This window comes from Melospiza georgiana, chromosome 4, assembly GCF_028018845.1.
Source record: "Melospiza georgiana isolate bMelGeo1 chromosome 4, bMelGeo1.pri, whole genome shotgun sequence".
Lineage (NCBI taxonomy): Eukaryota > Metazoa > Chordata > Aves > Passeriformes > Passerellidae > Melospiza > Melospiza georgiana.
In genome coordinates, this window is record NC_080433.1 from 31,983,034 (window position 1) to 32,007,909 (window position 24,876).

Below are 24,876 nucleotides of genomic sequence, written 5' to 3' on the forward strand. Positions count from 1 at the left end.
CACAGATCTGGAGGTATGTAATGTGCTTGTCAGACTTTTAACTTGCATAAAGTGTTTTGGTTTTTGTAGCATATAAATTTAGAGTGTTTCTTTGGAAACTGAATAAAAGTAAGCAGTCAGATTCCTTCCAAAATGAAATGTAAATTACACCACTGCAACTGCAAGGGTATCCTTATAATATCCTCATGCAGGTAGAATTCAAGCATCTTGCAGTTCAGTAGAAGCTGCCTGTAAGCAGTATGACTGTGTCTTGGCTTGGTTTGGTGAGGGATTTTTTCCCAGTAATTCAATAGCCACTAAATAGAAACTGCTTCACTGATATTTATATTTTAATTTTTTTCTTGATCTGAAGTGCCATATCATGAATGATAAGAAAGCCTCCACTATTTTCAAGTGTGTTAAAAAGTGCAGCAAGTAACACTGTAATAATGTTGTCTGATGTTTTCTTTATTTTCACCTTCCTCTTTAAGTGTGTTCTTTATCTGTAGATAGTCTGGATCTTTACCAGGATGGCTTTTAGGTCCTAGGGTTTTATTGACTGAGAAGCACAAATATATATAAATGTCAAAGTTTAAAATAAATGTAACTGCTTGTTAAAGATTCTGTATAATCCAGTTTTTTACTGTCTGTGCAGCCTATGCTGGTGCCCCAAATGATGTTCTGGCAGAAAATGTTTCATTTGATTAAACTGTATTATACTTATCAGTATTCTTTTCTGAAGTGTCACATTCTGACATTAAAACAAGTGTCATAATTGTTGTGTGCACTGTGGCATAGTTACCTTACTATGGGAAATAAATAAATTTCCTATGACTCTTTTAGTGTTGAAAAATAATTCTTTTCTTGGCATTTAAGACAGAAGTTTGTCCTCTAAGAAAGTACAGAGTTCTTTTGTTAAAATCAAATTTATGCTGTAGTCAGGAGTTGGCATTTCATTTTTAACTGCAGTTGTACTGATAGTAAGGATTATTTTAATAGCACTTCTCATACATATCTACAAGAATGCACTATTAAGGTGGCAGTAATACTGGTGTCCCAGTTTGTAACATGTTCAAAGCCCCAGTAAGACATTGGCAAAGCTGCCAAGTGAGGTTTGAGCCTCACTTGTGGAAGTGACCTGGGCTGCTGAATGCAGTGGTGTCTGGTACAGACCTGGAGTGGAGGGTGGCTCATTTAGCTGCCTGCTGCAGTCCTTCTGCAGAGGATGTGTCAGTAATTAGTTTCCTGCTCACTGGACCACTAAGTACGGAGCTGTGTTTTTGTTCTATGCTAATGCATTTTTAGAGGAAGTATTCCAGAGCTGCATTTCCAGCTGGTGACACAGAGCTGGTACTGGTCAGCAGTGCGCTGGCAGCAGGGCAGTCTGGTGCTGCTCATGTTCAGCGTGTGTGTTAAGGACGTGCTCTGTTGGGATGGGACAGACCCTCAGCACCTTTGCAGGTGATACCAAATGAGGCTGAATGGTTGACTCCTCTGGAGATTAAGGTTGCCATTCAGGGGAAATGCCGTAGGCTGGAGAAAAGGGCCTGACAAGCCTCTTGAAATTTAACATTTGTAGATGGAAAGTACTACACCTGTGTCAAAAGAACCCCCTGCTATAGCCTAGACTAGACATCCACTGATTAGACTGTAGCTCTGCAGAAACAACACCTGAAGGTCCTGTGGAAGAAAAAGTAGAATGTGAATCAGCAGGATGTCCTTGCTGTGAAGAAACCAGCCATGTGCTGTGGTGTATTAGCAAGGATATAGCCAGTGGGTCAGGAGAAGGCATTCAACGCTTTGAAGTCCATCTTTAACATACTGTGTCCAGTTTTGGCTCTCAAAGAGGGAAGACAGTGATCTTGAGGATTGCCAGCTCTCTCTTCCCAGTGAAATAAGTGACTTGTGTCCTTGTAGCAGGCACAGGTTCTTCCTTGATTTTATTCTGGTAGCTGTTACCCTTTTACTGGTCTGTGCTGTTTCTTGTGGCTGTCAAAATGACACAGGTATTTTTATTGGCAAGCACTTATAGATAATGCAGCTTTCTACATGTGTGAGTAGTTTATAGAGGAAAAGAAAGCTTTTTGATCATCACATAAAATCTTTAAATCCTGAAAGGAACTGTGTCTTGCCCAAGGGATGTCCTAAAAGGCTACATTACCGGACATCTTAATTACAGGCAAATTTCTGACCTCATGTTTTGCCACTCTTGGGCTAATTTTACCAGATTTCACAGTTGTCTAAACGCACTTTACCTGTGTCTTTGGTGTGCATGGTTGTGCATGCTATGAAATAATAATTATAGTTCTGCATGAGTTCCAAAGTGTTTAAAGGCTGAAGTAGGGGAGAAAACTTGCTCAGTTCTTACGTTTTAGAATTTTGGCTGTAGCTCTCCATTTTCTTAATGCTTTCCTTTTTATCAGTTGGCTACATGTAGGAACTTCAAACTGTATCTGGAAGCCAGTTTTTTAATATGTCAATAGATAGAAATTGTACAGCTGGAAAGAGTGTTTCTGCTTAAAGGAGTGCAAGCAAGAAATACAGAATTTTTTAGAATCTTTTTTATCTTTTTAACATATTTCAAGGTTTTCTTATGAACAGTTGACTCTTAAAACTGAAGTTGCCCCCTTCAGTTGCTGAAGAGCTGAGAAAAAACCCTCAATTTGTGTGAGCATTTGTTGTACTGTAGGGCTCATATCATCCAGCTCTTTAAAGACCCCTTTATGCTCGTGTATAGAATATATATAGAACACACCACAAAGATACGGATAGATAACGGTGCATATGGATACATCACAAAATTCTATCTGTAGACTACACGACAAAGAATTAATTTTCCTGTTAACAAGTGTAATAACAGTTGGTGAGGAGCATTCCTTAGAACACGTCCTTTGAGCCGAGTGAGTTTGCTGGTGTGTGGAGGTGGTTGTTATCCCCAGCAGTGGCCAGCTGCTGATGCTGGGCTGCGATAAAGGCATATCGCTGGGGCCAGCCACGCTGGTAAAGTGCGCAGCTCTCTTGCTCTGACGCTGTTCTGGCTTCCAGCCAAAGAGAAGAAAAAGCAGCTTACTATTGAAAAGGAATAATCTTTTGAAGATGCTGCTTAAGAGCACTTCTAAAAACACCCTTTCTGTCTTTTATTTAATACGTGGTGAGTACGTATTGTGTTTGTATAAAATCCACAGCTTTCCCTGGGAGAGAGAGAGAGGACAGGCTTTTATCTTAGATGTAGTATATGTGTGTAGTATTTATACATATTGCAAATATGAAAGTCTGAATTTCATACTCTGAAGGGCTGAGTTCTGCTATTGAGATTTCACTTAGATTCAGAAAGTGTGGGACAATAATCCTTTTCCTAGATGGTCCGTTTTGAACCTTGCATCGGTATTGGAGTTTTTCAGTGATGGTTTGAATTTCTGTCTCACTTCAAGCAAACAAATAACTTTTTTCCCCTCTTTGAAGATTTTATACTCTAGGTCTTCAGGAATGCTATTCTGAAGTATCAATTGTTTTTCCTTATAAGCATCAGAAATCACTTGGCCTAAAGTAATTTCATATTCTGTTTTTGTCAGTTCAGCCTAAAGACTGACTTCTAAAATGGCTATCTGCCATGTAAGCATATTTTGTATGGCTGTCTAATCTATGCATGCAAACATTGCCTAATAAGAAAGAAGGCTGTGATGTTGAGTATTTTAACTTCTTTTAAAATAGAATGTATTAATCCCATTTTGATTCTTTGATCAGCAAGATCATAACTCTTTATTTACATGGCTTAGTCTAGTGGAAGTAATTTTACCTTTTAGGAATGTAGGGTCTGTCAGCCCTGGAATTTATTCCATGCTGTGTTACATCTTGCTTCTGTTTGATGTTCTCTTTAAATGCACTGGAGCACACTTGCATGTTTGTACATGCCACACTCTTCTCATGCTGCTGAAATAATGAAGCATGCCTGTTGAGTGGGATATGTTAAATGGAAGTGAAGTAAAATTGTAAGGATTTCTATGCTCCAGTTGTGGTGCATTTAATTTTGCTTCATTTTTGGTGTCTGACATCCAGCTTCCTGATATGATTTAAAAGCTTTCATCCCTTTTTCAAGCTGTAGGCTGCCAGTGTTCATTGCTGCAGCAAGAAGGGCTTGCACCTCAAAGAACTCACTTGTGAGTTGGTAATATGCCTTTTCTTCATTGCTTATGACCCTTAGTTGTAATAATTTTATGCTGTTTAATGCATTACTGTGAGTTGAATTTGCTTCCCATATACTCATCTAAGTTCCAGAAAAAGTCCAAACAAGTGAAGGTCAAGGACAGAGCTTAGTAAAGAGAAATAAAATTGAAGTAAATTGATACCACTTGCCAGTGGCAGCAGCAAGGTTTTCTGAAATAGCACTGTTGAAGACATTTAACTTGGCTGTAAGAGATTTTGTCCCTGTGTGGATTGAAGGAAGCTTCTGTTGTGGAAGTTGCCCCTGGACTTGAACTTGTTAAAAGGTGTTTTGCAACACATCTGAGACACCAGTGTGTGATGCCTAATTCTGCTGATATCCAGGCTATATAACTTAATACCGAGAAAACTTTCAGCAGTGTTGAGAAGTTAGGTGCTTGTAGTTCACTTGAAATCCTTTTGCTTCAAATCTGGACCAGTATTGGATACCTTATTGTTGGATAAATTTCTGGTTTAATCGAGTTTTGAGTCTTCCCAGCTGTTTCCAAAAGACTTGAAATATATTTGTGGTCTGATATTTTGGATGACTAGAGGCTTATTTGTAAGAAAGAGTTATTAATAGCTCAGGTTTTGCTTCTAAGTGACAGTGGTCTGTGCATGCAAATCATTCTCTGCTTAGGGTGAAGGCCTTTAGTTCTGGCTAGTTGTGGCTGATGGCTTGAGGGAAGACTTGGCAGTTCAGGTGATGTGGTAGCTATATAGATAGAAAAATTGCTTGTGGTCCTGCAAGTGTGGTTTCAGAATCCCAGTGTTCTGAAAGAGGATGCACAGGTTGGCTCACAATTTGGAAGCAGGTTTGTAAATTGTCCTGTGCTTATCACAACACAAAGAACAGCGTGCACCTGTAGAAGTTTATTGCCACTCCTGTGTCACAGTGTAGCTTACTCAAGTTGACTGTGCTGAAATGAGGTAAAGTGTGAGGTCAGGAGGAGGGAGGAGGACTCACAGTACTGGCAGTGCACATCTTCACCTGTGAGGAGCTTCCAAACTCTCACACCATTGTCCTGGGGTGTCGCGAAAGGGAGTTGCATGCACAAAAGTGCCATTCTAGGAGTTTTCATTTCTTACATTTCACTTTTACCTTTTTTGTACAGTTTTAGTTTGAGGGTGACCTTAGAGGATTATGGGGTTTGTGTAGACTAATTCTGTGTGACGCTTTATCTCTGCCTATCAAAGTGTGCTGGCAGCAGATAGTGTGCAATATGTGGCGCGTCATCTCATCTCATGGTTCAGTTTGTGACAACAAGAGCTGCCTTTGAAGGCAACTTCTGTCCTCTACCTGTGCCTTAAGCCCATCGTGTTGTCAGAACAATCTCTAAAATAGAATTTTCTGGAAAAATTAGTATTAGAATTTTACAGGAAATTAACAATTTCCAAAAACAGGTAAATTGTTTTGAGGGAGAACTTGTTTCTTGAATGTCTGGTTTTGCTTTTTTTTTTGCCTCTAAAATGGATGTTTTGATAACATGGGCTTCACAACTGTTTTCTGTTATGTCTCTAGTTACTAGTGGAAAAAAACCTCTTTTCTCTAAAATAATTTCTTTTGATTTAGGCAGAAGAGATTGTTTTAAGAACATAGATAAGGTGTAATGCATCATAGGTACTGGATTTATTAGGGTTTGCGTTTTTTAGAATGAAGATAACGTTTTGGATCACAATTTACAGTTTCTCATAATCTGTAAACTGTTAATATGCCTTACTTTAAACACTTGGAATTAAAATCTGTAATATGCTTTTAAAATACTTCTCAGTTATGTTGATTCTAAGATTTTGTGGGAGATCCTAAAGTGCAGTTAGGTCATATTTTTAGATCAGCACATGTTTTCTTGGAAAAAAAACCAGATTAAAAAGCTGGCTGCTGATTGCTATTTAGCAGACTTCCTCTTCAGGGTTGTGGTGTGTCCGTGTTCCCATTACAGTGTGCTCATAACAAAACCCGGAACCACACCCCATTGTATTACTCTAAATTCACTCTGCTTGCAGTTGATGGGTTTTCTCTCCCTGTTGATCTCCTCAGTGTGAGCAGCTGTTTATTGGAAAGCGCATGATGGACCCTGTGTTTCAGCAGGCCAGGCAGAACTGTGTTTTGGCTAATAAGATGCTAATGGGCAGCATTATCTCTGGAATAAAGCGAGGAGGTGATTGAAAGCTTTGTTGATGTTGAATTTCTCAGAACATTAACACTGCAAGTTAAACTTGTATTCAACAAGCATCTTGCAGTCAGCTGAAGGGGAAAATCATCTATCATAAAACAAATGTTAGTGAAATGCATCGAAGAGTAGAATTGAGAAGACAGCACTCGTGTTCCCCAGAATAACAATAAGATACTTACCCTTCTAGTTCAGTGAACTTTCACCGTGGTTGTACCTTGTTAGTGTGTCTGTAGCATCTATTCTTGCTCTGTCATTTGGAAAGTGTAACTTTGTACCTTTGACGTGTTTGTGAGGTTTCGCTCAGCGCTTTGTCAGGAGCTCCTGTGGTCTCCTACGTGTGGTGAAGCCCAAGTGTTCACATAGGTCCCTTCCACCTTAGTGGAGCTTATGTGAATTGAAGCCTAAATAAAGTTTTGGTAAATGAAGTAAACCAAGTGTTGGTTGCTGCTGTGTTGTGGTTGTTGAGGATGCACCCAATGGAATATTAAATCTCTACTAAAAGAGCAGAAGGGGAGGTTGTCATGCAAAGCAAAAGGGCTTCTCTGCAGCCTTAGTCCACATAGATCAAAAAACAAGGCAGCAGCAATTGCAATCTCCATGTCCTAAATTTATCACAAAGGCAGACCATAACTAGGTGATTACTTTCAGGCTATGGATCTTTTGTCCTGGAATCCTTTTAAGGCTGTATATCGCTGTAAGCCGTAGTTTCAGCTCTGATTGTGAATGTGGTTCTTTTCTCTTTCTTTCCTATTCCTTTCTCATCTGCTCACAAAAATAAGGAAAGTGCTTTTAAGTAGAAAGCTGCCTGTGTGCCAAGCAGTTAATGGAAGTCATTTTGTATTTTGATCCTACCATTTTTCAGCAGCTCTTTTGAGACATCTCCTTTAAAACATCTTTTTAAACATTTGCCTGCTGCAAGAAAGTTTTTTGGAAATAGTGTATAGTTGTAGCATGCACTGCAGCCCAAAAGGCATACATAGCTTGACAAGATAAAAGTAGTAAACATAGTAAAAGTAGCAACTTAAAATGATGAGGGTGTCACAGGAATGCTTTTTCATCTTGCTCACAATCTATGGCTCAAAGAAAATAAAAAAGTCTGTCTCAATGCTATGACAGGCAGTGCAAAGTACACTAAGCCCCCCAGTGCTTCACTGTAAAAAGTGTAGTAATTGCATTTGGTGATAACCTCAGGATGTTGTTACTAAGGACTCATCTTGCCCTTATCAATTTTATCCATCCATGAAGAAAGGGAGCCCAGCTTCAGGAAACCACAAAGTAATTTATTACTCTCTATAGGACCTTGGTCATTTAGAGAGTTCCTGGAAGTCCTCCATCAGGAAGCTGTTTATACATGGCATCTCAAAATACTTTTGTAGGCATTAGTTGTGTAAATGTCTCTTTGCACCCTGGCTTTGGAGTAATGAGTGAAAATGAAAAGAAGGACATTTCTTTTACCTTTACTGTATAGATGCAATTCAAGGACAAGTCTGTACAACATGACAGCAAAGCTCACTCAACTCTTTTTTTAAACTGTGGTCAAAAAAGTCCTTTGATTTAGGTGTAAAAAAAATTGTTCAGTACTATTATAAACTCTAGTTTTGTTTTTAATGCTGTTCTGATTTTTATAAAATTTTCTTCTTAAGGATTGTGGAATATAGTTGTTGGTTGGTTCCCATTTGTAGAGTCTCTGATCCTACTCCTCATCTGTCAAATCATCTTTTTACATTAATGATCTTTGTCTTAATCTTTCCCTATAAAAAGAAATTACTCCAAGTAAGCTGGAAATTTGGCCTTAAATTTCTTTATAAGGAGGTGAAGAGAACTGGTTAACAAAAATGTGATTCACCATAGAAACAGCTCAGCCAATAGTATGTATGCAGTAAATTAACTATTCCATGGTACTTTCATATTTAATACAGAACATAGCAACAAGATGATGGCTTGGCAACAATAGCAGCTGCATGTATTTTTTTTCCCCTTTTTTTGAAAGAATGTTCTTGTGGGAAAAAATAGATTCCCTGGAAAGTAATTTATATTACAAGTTTCATCACAAAAATTCTGTGGGTGGATACAATAGCCTAGAAATTAAATTAGAGATTTGTATAATAAATGATAGGTTTGATTTGATGTGACACTTCTAGTCTCTTACAAGTGACATAGCTACAGGCAATAGAATAATCTCTTCCCCTTGTGAAGATAAATGTTGTATCAGACCAAACTATCTTATATTAAATTACAACTTGCCTTTTTATTTTTTTACCATATGAAAAGATTCATGAGACTCTTCGTTAAATAATAGCATGAGCCAATTATAGGAGTACTTTGGCCAAAATGTCTTGAAGATATTTTCTATTATCAGCTGTGTGATTAATTTATGTGGGAAACTGCCATAACAGACCTGATCTGAAAAAAGGAATTTTCCTTTATGCAGCATGTGGCATGATTGTGGCCATACTGAGCTGGAAGGTGCTTTTCTTATCACAATTGGATGGAAACCCTCAGCTAGAAATGAAGTATGATAAGAGGAGTGTGATAACTTGACTGTCTCTCTTGCAGGGAAGAGGTTTCTGGTCTGTGTGGCTCTTACACAACTTGATTGTACTCAGACCATTGTTTCTCATGTTTTGGCAGAGAGAAGGAGCAAGAAAGGGAAGAACAGTTAATGGAAGACAAGAAAAGGAAGAAGGAGGATAAGAAAAAGAAGGACTCTGCTCAGAAGGTGGGTTTTGATATTTGAATTCTTTTATCCAGCTGAAACATAAATAGTGGTGGTAATAAGATGTTAAAATTTTTGTGTTTGAACTTAAAAACGGATTGGTGAAGAGTGGTGCTCTTTAAAAGCACTTTAAAGGCACCACTCTTAGAGTGAGGCTTCTTTAAAGAATCTTTTTTGCATCATTTTCCTGGAACTGAAGTGTTTAACTTGGATATTTCTTCTCCTTAGAGTGCTATGTAAAATGAAAGAATTTTTTTGATATCAAGTGTTTAGGTTACTTAATATGGCTTCTTTGGATCTCTCTCTACACAGCTGCTACTTGTTTGAGGTGTTTGTGGATTGAAATACTGATGGGCTTTTGCAATTCTTGCAGTAAAACTGAGTAAAGATTTATTAGAGCAGGAAGATCCTTTTTCTAAAATATCATTAAGGAAGTTTATATGAAGTATTTACTACTGAAGATTCTGTTTATGTTTTGTGCTAAGTATTACTTGCATTTTACATTTTCTGTAGCAAATAGCACTTTTACTGAAGTCTGCCGGTTCAAGTCTGAGTTGTGGAGAATTTGTAAGTCACCAAAAATTGATTCTGCTAAGAAAACAAGTTTGAAACTTGGTGTACTAGAAGGTTTGTATTTTGCACAAAACATCTGGCAGGTTGTCCTAGGAATTAACTTGACACAGGAGCTTGAGTCCCTTAGGGCATTATCCATGCTTTTTGCCAGTAAAATCCTTTCTGGGCTTCCCAGTATAGGATAGGTGCACCCACCCTGGAGCAAGTCCAGCGAAAGGCCTTTAAGATGATTAAGGGACTGGAGGATCTGACAAATGAGGAGAGGCTGGGAGTGTTATGACTGTTCCTCCTGGAGGAGAGGAGGCTCAGGAGATCTCACCAATGTACATTAATATTTTGTGGAAGGGAGTAAAAAGATGGAGGCAGACTCTTCTCCACCGTGCCCATTGGCAAAGCATAATGTGTTATGTACATATTCAAAGTCTTCCTAATCATAAAAAGACTCCTTTTTTGTGTGTGTATGTGGCTGGGCCACCATAGAAACAGGTTTCCCAGAGAGGTTGTGGTGCTGCCCCTGTCTTTAGATGCTCAAAGCTGAGTTTCACATGGTCCTGTGCAATCCAGTTTTGATGATTTTGTTTCTAATTGAGAAGCCTCTTGGGGCCAGGTGAAGGACAGGTGTGGATTAGAGGACAGGTGGGAACTATGGATTAGATTTCCAGAGACTGTTCTTTCCAACTTCAATGATGATATGAAACTGAGAGCAAAAGGCTTTACTTTTTTTCAGTACTTTACTGTTTTTCAGTTGCTTCAGTAACAGATCAGGTGATGGAAGATCACAGTGTTCACTCTTACATTCTGTGGGTTTCTGCTGAGAGCAGACAGCGCCAACCTCAGTTAAATCTTGGCTTATCCAGGGCTTTTTCACCAATTTGAGTCTATCAATTTAAACTGGGTGTTGGATAAATGTGTGTCAGTTGTCTTCATCCAGTTGATTAATCTCCAAATAACAGTGCAAAAGAGCAGTTGCTACGGATAAGGTCTCTCCAGTGTCTTTTTGCCTTGGTGTTGGTGCTGTTTAATGTTCAAGTACAAAAAAGGTATGTAGAAACCAGAAAGAGCATACCCTTATGAATAAGGAGTAAAGACTTGAAGATTATGTGCTGATATTGAGTGATAAAAGGGAAACTTGAAAAGGCTGTACTGATCATCTTGATAACAGTGCTGTGTTTATTGAGGAATTGGTGCTTTGAATACGAAAGAGATTTGCCAGCTTTCCTGTGTGGTCTCTCACCTAGTAAGTTGTTCAGTACATATTCTGCCACACTCTCAGGAAGGATAAAGATAAGTAATTTAATCTCTTAGAAGCCAAACTTGACAGTAATAGCTGGAGATAGGTAAGAATAGCAAAGTGGGCAGCCAAATGGACAAAATATAAATGTGTGTGTTCATTCTTACTGGCTGTGGAGGTGTTCGCCAAATAAGCAGCAATGATTTCAGGGTATCATTTTCAAACTGAGTTTGCTTCACATGAAACAATTGTTCTGTCTGGATCGTCGGAAACTTAAAAAATAAAATTAAAAAAAATCACTTTGAGGGAAGTTACACAAACAGGTTCACAGCTTAAAGATACCTGTGGTTGGTGTCCAGGGAGCTGTTTGGTAGCTCCTCAGTAGACTGAGATTTATTCCAGCTTACCATTCACTGTGTCTGCTCCTGCCCTGCTGATGCTCGTAGGTTGCCCACAGAGAGATGACAGCTGTAAATATGAGACATTGTCATATTTTTTCAGCTTTTGAATTTTAGATGAAAGCAATCACAAAACCACATCATTTTGACTAGGAGAGAGAGACAATACAGGCAGAAGGTTTTGTTTTGTTGGGGTTTTTTTGTCTAAAGTAATTTGTGTTTATCGTGTAGAATTTTTCAAGGATTCAGTAAAATGTTTTTTATCCAAGTAGACAAGTTACTAATTTACTAAATGTGTCTACTGTTGACTATAGCAAACATATCAGCATTACCAGATTGTGTTAATTAATATTTTTTCCTCTTTTCCTTTAGTAGCCAAGCATCAGGGTCAATTAAGCGTGTTACAGAATCTTTAACTGTCACAGAAGATGATGTAATTTGATGCATACAGGATTTTTCATAAGTGAAGTTGAAAATTGATGTGTGGCTTGGTACAGACATGGTTTTGGCCCAGATACATTTTTATTGTCCTTGAGGCTTTGGGATAGTGTATGTCTGTGAGGTTACAATGCTTAAGATTTTGTATTTTAGTGAATGTTCCAGTTTCCATATTGCAGTTTTCATCTTTCCAAAGTAAACTATGCCATAGCAATTTAGTGCAGTTTGTCTTTTTATTCTTTACCGTACAAAGGAGTTCTGGCTTGGTTAGTTTCAACAATAAACTGCTTTTTACTTGTGCTTTCATTATTCTATACTGATGCTGCGTGCTTTCCAGAAATATGGACTAGTTCAGCAATTTCTTTTAAGAATAGGTATCATAGAACCTGACACATGATGATCTTTAGGGTTTTTCATTATTGTGTAGTGGAGCTCATGATGGACAGGTTCAAAAAATGCTACAATACACACAATTCCAGAGAATATACCAGCGATGTGTTTGTCACTGCTGTAGCTAGAAATCTGCTATGCTGAAACAATGTAGGGTACAGATACAAATACAAACCCATATTGAGTTTGTTGGCCAGCATGAATACTCATTTCAGTCATTGACTTCTTGTTGCTTTCAGTACATTTACTTTATAGGTGTTGCTGGTACTCTTTGTAAATGTAGAAATGAATCCAGTAAGGTTTAGAGTTACTTCTCCTTGGAAGAGATGTTCTAGGAAAGGTGAAATGGGAAGATGGCAGAGAGACAGACTGCTGTGGTTACTTCAGGCCCCAACAGTCTACTGTAAGGATTCTCTCAACAGAAGGAAGGCTTTGTTACACTTTAACTGAAATACTTCATCTCCAAAATCTGAGAGAACTGTAATGCTATGGGATGTGTTTATTTGTGATTTGGAAGCCATGTTTGGGATGAGGAGGAGGATTGAGTACTTAAAATCATGAGTGAAGTATGATTGTTTCTGCCAGTGACTTCTGCATCAGGCAGAGTTATTCTAGAAGTTGTAACACTTCTGAAAACCTTTGATATATATGTATATATATAACTAGGAATACTGTTTAGACTTTTGTAGTTAATCAGTTGGTTGTTTTCATTGAACAACAAACTCTGTTATTTTGCTAATTTATTAAGACTGTGGTTTAGCACATGTTCAATGTTTGTTTTGCACTGCTTAAAACTCTATTTACATTCTTGCTCTTAATTTGCAGGTCACAGATCAAAAAACCAAAGGTAAGAATCTTTGATCCTAAGGAGTACTTTTATTGACTTGAGCCAAGATTCAGATCTTTACCAAAACTGTTAGAAAAGGAAGGGGGCATATGAGCAAAGATGAAACACTGAATATGAGTATTCAGAAGAAATAAGTTGAGGTGATTAAAATGGAGAAGCTACAACTATTCTGCAGGTGTGTTGTCAGCATCTAAATACTTGAAGAAAAAATGAAGATTGTGGACGAGATAGGTTTGCTGAAATACTCAGTTCTCTGTTTTACAACAGTTTTAGACAAATAACCAAAAGGTGAAACCACCTTTATAAAGGGAATGAAAGACAGCAAAAGTGCTGCTTGTAGAGAGGTACCAAAATGAATGGAAATTTCTTGGGGTTGGAAACCTAAATTCAGGCACATAGTAGTCCAGTAGAGAAGACAGGACTGATAAATGAGGATCTTGAAATTTGAACTAAATAATGTAGCTGTTGTAGCTTGCTTTGTGTATCAGTTTTTGATAAATTTTATGGGGAAATTGCCATTAGTGAAAGAAAAGCACTAAAATAGTAACTTGATTTTATGGCTAACAAGAACTTTTTGGGGTTTGGGCAATGAAGCCTATCTAGAGAAATTGGAAAACCCTTAAAAAGTAAAATGTGGTGAATAGTGCATTCATGTTGCCAAAGAGAGACCCACTTGTGTTGATCTCACAGTTGTAAAAGTTTTACTCATTGTGCTTAGTTTGTCTAGAGTCTCTTGAGCAAATTTTGTGATGGTGTTAGCTTCTCAAGGATTTGTGGTTTTCTTCTCCAGTACTTAGTAGTCCTGAGGAGCAGCTTAGCTTTGCTTATAGGGGCACATGGTGACCAGCAGGGCAACCTGAAGTGAGCCAAATACAGTTGATCTGTGTAGGACTGTTTTTTGGGTGAGAGTCAGGTATTACTGCCTTGCTGAAGAGCAGCACAAACAGCAGCAACTCAGATTTGTTACCTCTGAATCCAAAAGGAGGCAGATTAATTCCCATCTTTCTGTTTGTTTAGGCAGCGGCTGTGCAGCCTAGTAAACAGGTGAAAGCTTGGGTTTTGATTTCAGGTTTCCCATTAAGATGGTGATGCATAACAATCCAAAAGCCAGTTGAAGATCAGGATGGTGGAGCCAGTTACATTTGACTGCTCATATTTTAAAATTGGTCACTGTCTAGGGTATATTCGTTGCCAACTTTACATTTGCAGGAAATTTTGGGCTTAGAGCAAAATTGATGAACGTAGAGTTTCATCCTAGACTACAGAGTTGCACATGGGAGCAAAATGTCTGCTGCTACTGGTTATTCCTGCTTCTTTAAATTGTTTTTGGTTGTTGAGAAGATGGAAGCTGCACAGTGTTTCAGAGATTAGATAATGAAAATGAAGAGTCACAGTGAGTTCTTGTAGCTAGCATAGGTTTAAGTGGAAAAACTTCTGATTTTCATCCTTCCTGTTTTTCAGTGCCCGAAGTGACGAAACCAAGTTTAAGCCAACCAGTGGCTGCCAGCCCAATTGGCAACTCTCCATCGCCACCAGTCAATGGTGGCAACAATGCCAAGAGGGTGGCAGTGCCGAACGGACAACCGCCAAGCGCCGCCCGCTACATGCCTCGGGAGGTGCCGCCGCGATTCCGTTGCCAGCAGGACCACAAAGTGTTACTGAAACGTGGGCAGCCCCCTCCGCCATCCTGCATGCTCCTTGGGGGTGGAGCAGGGCCTCCCTCCCCAGCAGCACCAGGAGCAAACCCAAACAACGCACAACCAGTGACAGGAGCACTGCTGCAGAGCGACAGTGGGACTGCAACAGGCAAGTGATGATAATAAATGGTAGTAAAGGAAGGCGTTGGTGCGTGGCAGGAAAGGGATGGCTGAAATTCTACATAAGCCTGGCATTATATAATAGAACTCAGGTTGCTCTTGGGGAGCTTCTGCTGTTTCAGTGTACAGGCTTCTGTTGGCAGCCATGGATATAATTTTTACTACTAGATGGAACGAGAGGTTTAATTTTTTCAAGTATGCTTTGAGTGGTTTTAATTGGTTGCTGAAATGTTCTGCAGCAAAGTAAACGCGAGGCATAAATAAACAGCATTTTATGGTTGTCACTGAGTAGTTCCTAATGGCTCTTCAGGTTTCTTTGACATGAATTTCCTGTCTTGTCACATTTTTGTATCATCTCGTAAAACAGGCATGTAGATGCCAGGTCTGCAAAGGGCAGGTGTCTGTCACATCTTGTCTGGATGAAACACAAAGGCGACCTATTGCTCCTCACTTCTGTTTTTTGGTAGTAATATTTTGTACTCAGATAAGCCTTTTTGTACAAGTGGTGACTGTTCTGTTTTTACTTTTCCATTCATTTTGTATACCAGAAGATAAATTGATTTTAGGGTTGTTTGGTGAGCATGGGGAGGTTAAAGCTGCTCTTGAATTTTTTAGACCCTTGGTGAATTGCAGTAGCTTTTCTTCTTTAATTATAATAGCAGAACAAGCAAAATTCCACTCAAAATATCTGCCTTTTAAAAAAAGAGTTAGGTGACCTATGAAGTCAAGGACGACTTCAGTTCTAACAATAAGGATTTTGTAAAAAGAAATATTAAATACTTGCAAGTCAAGAAGAAGAAAATAACAATACCAGTATGTCTGAGTTTTCTTTGAAAATCATGCCAGATCAATAGGATCGTGATTTTTTTACCATTGTGGAAATCAAACTTTTTAGTTCTCCGTGATTTGGAATTAAAAACAGGTGACTTGTACAGAATGAAGTCAGCTAGGTGGGATGGCTGTCCTTAATAAATAGGATTCTAGGAAAAATAATAATTCCATTTGTTTTGTGGCTTCACTACTTCAATTCATTTGTAGTGAATCCCTGTTTGACAGAGTATTTATCTTGTCTTTGATAATTGCTGTTTAATAAAGGAGAAGGTGAATGTCAAACTACAATGGCAGAATTTTTACTTATCAGTTTAAAAACAGATGTCTTGGAGATAACTTTTTTTGATGAAACACCTGAAACAAAACATGGACTGAAGTCTGTGGTTCCTGTATAAAATCCTGGTACTGGTATGCCTTCACAGTTATTATAGTAGACTGACTAAGAAAAATTTGTGTTAGTGAAGCATTCTAAAAGTTTTCAAAACTTCTCATGAGCAAAATTTTTTGCTGTTGGGTGTACTGTATGTGGACCATTTTGAAGTATTTTGAGTGGCTCCTTAAGTTATACGTATTTATTTGACACCTAAGGTTCAACTTGAGGTTGAAATTTGATATTACATGTTCTCATATTTTTACACTTCATTTAATGGTGCATTAACAACTAAGAGGGTACTAGTTGGGCTGTATTAGCCAGTGGTTAGTTGCATTATCCTGGTGTAAGTCAGGAGTGCAAACAAAGATATGAGTCCTTGAGACCTGCCTCACTCCATCCATTTTTCTGCTCCATAACGAGTTAACTGAGCTGGGGATCTGACTTGTATTAAAATTACGTTAGGTTTGTTTTTAAAACTGATTTCAGTCTGGATGACTTTTGCCTGTTCACCCAACTGAATATCCGTGAGAGCATGGACACCAGCATATGAGAGTGTAGGTGTGCCAGAGGAGTGGGAATGAGCAGGTGAACAAGAGAGACACTAGGGCCGTGTCTCTCTTATTAGACACAGCCTTAGGTGCTTCATCAAACTGCTTATGGAAGTGCAGAGTTATCTGCCTCGTACCATCACTGGTCCCACCTTACATCTGGCTATTGACAAACTGAACTTCAGTTTTGGCCCAATGTGGTCGAGCATGTATGCACTGATACTGTGGTTAAATTCATGCCATGTGAAAGAAAACAAAAGCAGGTTCCCAATGGGGAAGACCATGCAGCTTACCTACTTGCTCACATTTTTATATTCACTAGATGGTCATAGGTAGTGTTGCTGACGATAATATCAAAAGTCAACATGTAATCCTTCTTCACATCGACCTTTTTCTACCAGGATTGAAATCCTTCTGGCAAAACTAGTGTCCTGAAAGATGACACCAAGGATACTATTGTCTCATACCAATACAGGAGACTGAGATGATGGGTGTTCTATGTAATTCTTCCAATACCAGTGGTAATTCAGGGCATACAAGACAGTTTTGGACAAAAAGGTTTAAATTTTATTGGTGAAAAGTCTTTCTTAGTTATGATTATTGCCACTGTCAAAAGCAGCAAAGGAAGGCTGGTTTCATAAAACAGTCCTTTAAATTGTGTCTTAGCATGCTATATGTGAGCAAGCACCCCAGTCTTAGTACTTTTGGAACATCTTTACAGAAATTAAGTGTTCAGTTAAAGCCACTGATTTGAAGATCTTGCTAAGTTCAGAGTTGCCTATGCATCATTCATTGTCTGAACCATTTCTAAGTTCAAAACCTTGCAACCTTGCAGTCTTTTGAGCTTGTCTTTGTCTGTCCTCTTTAAGTTCTTCCTGTGATCTGTGTAATCAGAAAGTTTTTTAATTGGAAGGAAAAAAAAAGGGTTACTCTGTGCTAAAAAGATAGACGGATAAAAATATCAGTAGAGTCATACTTCCTTGCTATTGTTCCGTTTGCATTGAGGTTAAAGCAACAGAAGGAACAGAATGTACTTGGAAACTGCTTGATCTTTTGGATCTTGGTGGGTGGGACTTAGTTGTTGAAGACAAACTACTGTTCATCAATTCAAAGCTTACAAGGGAGTTTCAACTTTGGTTGTAAAGTCTGGATCCTCATTGGTGGCCCTCAGTGAAGGGGGATCCGGAAGGCATTCATTGGATGTTCATTGTTTAAGCTAAGAATTGGAAGCCTCAGACAGGCACTGAAAGCTGATCTTATCTTCTGTTGAAAGTATTAGCAACCAGAAATTATGATCTTTACTTTGGAATGTATAACATAGGAATTGAGTCTGGGAGGGGAGTCACCCAGTTTTTTAAGCTGTTTGCCTTATTTTCATGGAAGCTGTCATATGAGCCAGTACTGGTAGTATTAGTATATATTCACTTGTGAATACTGCTGCAGCTGTTACTATGGAGTTTATGCTCTGCAAAATAAGTGGGATAACTGATGTCAAAAATCTGATGGTCTATGCTTGTAAATAACCCAGCTTACTAATTACACCTTTTTGGGTATTTTCTTGGTTTATTTTCTTTTAGATTCAGCAATTGGAGGTGCTGCTGCTTCAAATTATGCAAATTCCACTTGGGGTCCTGGAGCCTCCTCCAACAGCGGCACCAACGCCAACCCAACTCACATCTGGGACAAGGTGATTGTAGACGGGTCTGACATGGAAGAGTGGCCTTGTATTGCCAGCAAAGATGCTGAGTCTTCTTCCGAAAACACCACCGATAACAACAGTGCCTCGAACCCTGGCTTGGAGAAGAACGCTCTGCCAGGAAGCACCACTAGTAACAAAGGAAAAGGAAGCCAGTGCCAGTCTGGAAGCGCTGGAAACGAATGTAATCTTGGGGCCTGGAAATCTGATCCCAAGGCTAAATCTGTTCAATCTTCCAACCCTGCTGCCGAGAGTAACAATGGACTAGGTAATTGGAGGAACTCGAGTGGACAAGACAGAATCAGTCCCGGTTCTGGTTTCAGCAACTTTAACCCAAATAGCAACCCATCTGCTTGGCCAGCACTGGTTCAAGAGGGCAATTCTAGGAAAGGAACTCTGGAATCTGATAGTGGTAGCTCCAATGCACAGATTAGCACAGTAGGTCAGACCTCTAGGGAACAGCAGTCAAAGATGGAAAATGCGGGTGTTAACTTTGTCTCTGGCAGAGAGCAGGCTCAAATTCATAACACTGATGGACCAAAAAATGGAAACACTAACTCCTTGAACTTAAGTTCACCAAACCCTATGGAGAATAAGGGAATGCCCTTTGAAATGGGCTTGGGGAACCCTTCCAGGAGCACTGACACCCCTTCTCAAAGCACTGGAGAAAGAAAGACTGGGAGTGTTGGATCTTGGGGTACAGTTAGGGGGTCTTCTGGAACTGAAACAGTCTCTGGGCAGAGCAATTCTGGAAACCATGGGAACAATGGAAAGGATAGAGAGGACTCCTGGAAAGGAGCTTCTGTTCAAAAACCTAATGGGTCAAGAAGTGATTCTTGGGATAACAATAACCGGTCTACGGGTGGTGGGTCTTGGAACTTTGGCCCTCAGCACGCAAATGAAAGCAAATGGGGTGAAGGGAACAAATTAACATCTGGGGTCTCTCAGGGAGAATGGAAACAGCTGTCTGGGTCTGATGAACTGAAGATTGGAGAGTGGAGTGGTCCAAACCAACCAAATTCTAGCACTGGAGCATGGGACAATCAAAAAGGCCACCCTCTTCCTGAAAACCAAGGCAATTCCCAGGCTCCCTGCTGGGGAAGATCTTCCAGCTCTGCAGGAAGTGAGGTTGGAGGTCAAAGCACTGGAAGCAACCACAAAGCAGGAAGTAGTGACAGTCACAATTCTGGACGCCGATCGTACAGGCCCACGCATCCTGATTGCCAGGCAGTCCTGCAGACGTTGCTGAGCAGGACTGACTTGGACCCCCGAGTGCTTTCCAACACCGGCTGGGGCCAGACTCAAATTAAGCAAGATACCGTGTGGGATATTGAAGAGATGCCGCGACCCGAGGGGAAGTCTGATAAAGGAACTGAGGGGTGGGAGAGCTCTGCCACACAGACAAAGAACTCAGGGGGCTGGGGCGATGTACCCAGCCAAAGCAATCAAAACAAGTCTGGATGGGGTGAGCTCTCAACCCCAACGGAGTGGAAGGACCCCAAAAGTACTGGAGGATGGAATGACTATAAGAACACCAATTCTTCTAATTGGGGAGGAGGAAGGCAAGAAGAAAAATCATCTTCCTCTTGGAATGACAACTCTAGTAAGGATCAGGGGTGGGGTGGACGGCAGAGTAATCAAGGATGGTCTTCTGGAAAGAACGGTTGGGGAGAGGAAGTTGACCAAACAAAAAACAGTAACTGGGAAAGTGCAGGAAACAAGCCAGTGTCTGGTTGGGGTGAAAATGGGCAAAGTGAGATTGGAACTTGGGGTAATGGTGCAAATACAAGCTCTGCTTCAAAGGGTGGATGGGACGATTGTAAAAGAACTTCAACATGGAACGAGACGGGTCGACAGCCCAACTCCTGGAACAAGCAGCAGCAACAGCACCAGCAGCAACAGCAGGAGTCTTCTGGTTCCTGGGGTCCACCGCCCCAAACTCTCAGTAACGGGCGGCCTCCAAACCCAAACTGGAACAATGGACCACAGCCAGCTGCCCCCAAAGAGGAGGAGCCTAGTGGCTGGGAAGAACCTTCTCCACAGTCAATCAGTCGAAAAATGGATATTGATGATGGCACTTCAGCGTGGGGAGATCCCAGCAGTTACAACTACAAGAATGTGAATCTGTGGGACAAGAACTCACAAGGAGGACAGGCCCCACGGGAGCAGAGCCTGCCTACTCCAATGACTAGCAAATCACAAGCATCAGGTACTAGTCTTGTTCCTTTCTTCAGCAAGCTCCTATATTTGATTGTAACCTTAATGCATAAGAGAGATTCTTGTAGCCACCAGTTCTTGATAGTTTTATTCTATAAAGAAAACCAAATTCTGATTTGAATATTTGGTTCTGTACTTAAAGTGTCTTTAAAATTTGAATCTGTCAGTCCTCTGCTTGTTATGCTTCAGTAACTGTGATCTGAATACTGGTCACCTTGCCAGGAAAAAAAATGTTTGTTAGCTGGCAAATCTGCATATTCAATTTGACCTCTGAAGAACAGGTTAAATTACAGAATCAGAAACCTTTAAGACTGGGTCCAGCCATAAGCTTAATAAGCCCAGCACTGCTTAGTCCATGACTAAACAGTGTTCATCAGTGCAAAAATCTGCAGGTCTTATGAATATCTTCAGGCATGGTGACTCAACCAGTTCCCTGGGCAGCCTGTTCCAGTGCTGGACAATCCTTTTGGTGAAAAGTTTTTCCTAATATCCATTTGAAACCTGCCCTGGTGCAACTTGAGGCCATTTCCTCTTGTCCTATTTCTTGCTACTTGGGAAAAGAGACTTCCCCCAACGTGGCTACAGCCTGCTTTCACATATTTGTAGGGAGCAGTAAGGTCTCCCATGAGCTTCCCTTTTTCTGGACTAAGTAGCATTTTTTGCATTTAATTATTAGAGAAATGGGGAGAAAATCTTTACTTAATTTTAGTCAAAAACATTTTGCTCTGAAACACTCAGATAACACTTAAAATTTAGTATGTCTGTGACAGGTTTTTTAGTCAAGTTCAGCTTTGCTGTGTGATAAAGAATACTTGGAGAAATATTTTATTCTTTGGAATAAGGACAAGAAAAAGTTATATAGCCTGGAAATTATTGTTATGTAATCTTTTCCTCTGACTCAAAGACACTTTAAAAGAATTCAGTCTTGATTTAATATGTACTGCAAATATGTCCTGTAGTCAGTATATAAAATCCTAAGTTAGATTCTTGTAATTAGTCACAAAAGTTCACAGATAGGTGGACAGTGTTACATGTGGGGTTCATGTTTAATCTAGGAGAAGAGTATTACTCCTCATAGCATTCTCTTCATCCCTGGAGGTCAGTGCCCACTCTAAATTAGTTGTGAATGATTGTCAGTTCTGTTGCACACATGCTTCTGAGAGCCCAAAGTTCTGGACAAGAAGAATGAAGCAGTAAATTAAAGACATGGTGCTGCGCTGCAGTAAACAGTTCATTATCTGAATGGTCTGTAATGAAACCTCTTTCTCCTTGTGCAGTCTGGAGCAAAAGCACTCCACCTGCTCCAGATAATGGTACGTCCGCCTGGGGTGAGCCAAATGAAACCAGTCCCGGGTGGGGTGAAGTGGATGATCCAGGAGCATCGACTACAGGCTGGGGGAATGCACCTTCCACCGCCCCGAACGCCATGAAATCCAGTGAGTATGGCCCAGACACCAGTTTCTTTGCAATTGCCTGGGAGATGTTTGTGTTTGGCCTTTTGACATAGGTCACCTGTAGAGGAATTGTTATCTGAGGCCTAAAAGCAGCCTTGAATGTTTTTGTAGGATTTTGATGGATGATTATTAAGTGTTTGTAAATGACTGAAACTGTCTTTTAAGGTAGTAAAATTTTCCTAACTAAGCAGTTAAATGAGCAACTCTGATTCTGGAAGTGCTGAAACACAGTAAGGAAATGTGTATTTTTCTCTTTTTCTCTGGCTGCCTACTTGTTACATGATAAGTCGCCTTTTCTGACCATATCAGGAAAAGGCATGCACAGTACTGACAAATTTCACTGTGGAGGCCGTTACATCTTTATCCATGCTTTGATAGTGCAACTTGGCTTTGAATGGATTTTTTAATTGTGTAAGTGAGAAAAATTGTAACTCTTAAGAAGTGCACTTGTAGTAGAACCTAAGTGCCTACCATAGTGTCTTCTGTGAATGAGATGTTGAATTATTTTGAAAATTTACTTTAAAGTTAAAATTTTGCTATATTAAGAGTTTTTGTGGGTATTATTCTTGATTATGTAAGTTTGTATAATTTTTATTTCCTTCTTTTTAAGGAAAAAGCAACAAACAAAAGCAATGTTATTGCCAAAATGAGTAACATTTGGATGTGAGGTTTCCTGTAGGGACTATTGATGATGCACAGGTGTTACTGAACTTGCCTTGATGATACCCACTGTAAAACTGTTTCCAGCCCAGAAGTTGCTTTTGCAACATGTAATTGTTTGAAATTCAGTGCTGTGTAGATAGCTTTCTCTCATACCAATTAAATAATTTGGCCATTTCTGAAACAAAAAAGCTTTGCTTCCTAATGTTACTGTTACAGCAGGCTTTTGTGGATGACAGGCTTCCCATGTCTGCCCCACAGACTTGGCATTTTGAGGATGCTAAGTTAATTTTAGATGGCTGTCTTCTTTTATCTATAAAAAGATACCTAAATATGACCGAAATAAGAACTTCTGAGACTGATCCATTGAAAATTCTGTTGATTGATTAATGCTTAACACAGTCCTTTAAGACTATACCTGGTCACTTGCTTACCATGAATGGTCTGCATGTGTGCCGTAACCAAAGAACTGCAACCTACACATGCTGTTCTGTATGTGAGCTGTCCCCAGCTCTAGAGCAAAATCTAGGGACAGGATACAGACCAGCTGTGATCAGAAAAGGGAAAAAATCAGTTTGGAGCCAAAGAAGGAAGCATAGATCAGTATCTACCTGTTTGAAAAAAGTACATTTATGTAGTTCTGCCAGTATGCATAAGAATATTCTGGTGGAAGTTTCATGTTCACGAGTCCTAGAGAGCTATCAGTGCAGAAAAATAATCTCTGGTCATGTAGTAGTATAATATATGTTTAAGCACTGTCACCTAAAATCAATTAAAGCTGCAAGGACTTCCCAGTATAACATTTCCAGATTGTGTTCTTGACTCTGCAGACATAATACTTTATTGAGGCCTTTTCTGTGTAAGTAGCAGGATTAAAGGGGCCAAGAGGTAAATTTTTTTGCACTTGGACCAGTGTGTTTCATAAGCAGCCCTCAGTTTTAGTACACAATTGAACAGACTTAAGAAAGCTTTTTCCTCTAAGTATCTGAGTGTTTATTTATGATGCATTTTAAGGTATCTCTTAAACCACCATAAAATGCTGCTGTACTTATTTTCATTATGATCAGGATAGAGATCCCCATGGCAGACTTATTGCAATTCCTGACTTTTTTTATATTCAGACATGTCAGGTGTTTGCCTTCAGATTCTACTTAGTTGTTACTCCTAAGAGTTGTAGTAATTTTATGGAAGAGTGTAGGGTGAGGGGAGTATTAAGGTTTTGAAGTGCAAGAGGAATTAATTAATAAACCACCTGAACCAGAATCTTCAGCACTCCTGGTTTTTGTGTGTGCTTTGGAGGCTTTCATTTGCACTCAAAAATAGTAGGTTGCCTTTTAAATCAGCTGGATCTGTATAAGAGGTCCCTATTGCTGTTATATCTTTAAAGGTTTGACATTTCTTTAAAATAGTTGCACAACATGACATGTGAATGTGCCACCAAATCTCTCGGGTTTTGGAATACGTGCACAAGTTTTTACAGCTGTTAGAGTGAAGACACATTTTTTTAATTTTTTTTTTTAATTCCTTTGCGATTCTGATGATCTCAGCCAATGTTGCAGTGTCACATCACCAGCTGCATGGTATTGTAGACTGCTTTTGAGCTTTTTTTTGTGTGTTTCTAAAGGTTCTAAATCTATGCAAGATGGCTGGGGAGAGAGTGATGGGCCAGTGACAGGAACACGTCATTCCAGCTGGGAAGAGGAGGAGGAGGGAGGAGTCTGGAACACAGCAGGCTCTCAGGGAAGCAGTTCCTCCCACAACTCAACAAGCTGGGGACAAGGAGGAAAGAAAACACAAATGAAGGTAAAATGCTTGAATGACTCATTACTACTACTGTGTTGTCTGAAAACAGTCTGACTGATATGTTAGAGCACTATGCAGTTAATTTTTAGGAAGGTTTTGCAGAGTTACAGCAAGGGGCCTCTTAAACTAGTGTAAAAAAAGGGAGGTTTTTGGATTTACTTTAATATATTACACCTGTTATGACTAATAAATCTTCCAGTAGGTGTCAAATTCTTTTGGTTTGTACGCTGTACAGCCATTACTAAATGGAAATAAGTATCCCAAGGCTATTTCTCTTTTCTTGCTTACACATCTTTGTTAGGCTGCTGCTGTTGTTCTTGCATAGCCTGCTGAAGTTTGCATTCCACAGTCCCTTTGGCACATGAACTTCTGATTTCTAACAACTGTTGGATTTATGTCTGACTTAGGTTTGTTGTTGTTGACATTTGGCCTCAGACAGGAGCAGGAGCTTGGCTGTAGTCCTGAGTAAATTTCTTTTTAAGGTTTGTTTGCATTGAAGTTCTTTAGTACAGTAACACTTGTTATTGGATT

The 24,876-nt window shown here is 39.6% G+C and overlaps 1 protein-coding gene across 5 annotated transcripts in view; it reads left to right on the forward strand.

Moving 5' to 3' along the window:
* The window catches only part of TNRC6B (trinucleotide repeat containing adaptor 6B), a 119,395-nt gene that overhangs the window by 69,880 nt on the left and 24,639 nt on the right, over positions 1–24,876 (forward strand). For all 5 annotated transcript variants that reach the window (XM_058022896.1, XM_058022899.1, XM_058022900.1 and 2 more), the window contains 6 exons: positions 8,985–9,072; positions 12,925–12,946; positions 14,408–14,752; positions 18,093–20,420; positions 21,706–21,864; positions 24,167–24,345. In XM_058022896.1, the coding sequence (XP_057878879.1) occupies positions 8,985–9,072; positions 12,925–12,946; positions 14,408–14,752; positions 18,093–20,420; positions 21,706–21,864; positions 24,167–24,345 (3,121 nt within the window). The remainder of the gene's footprint in view (positions 1–8,984; positions 9,073–12,924; positions 12,947–14,407; positions 14,753–18,092; positions 20,421–21,705; positions 21,865–24,166; positions 24,346–24,876) is intronic.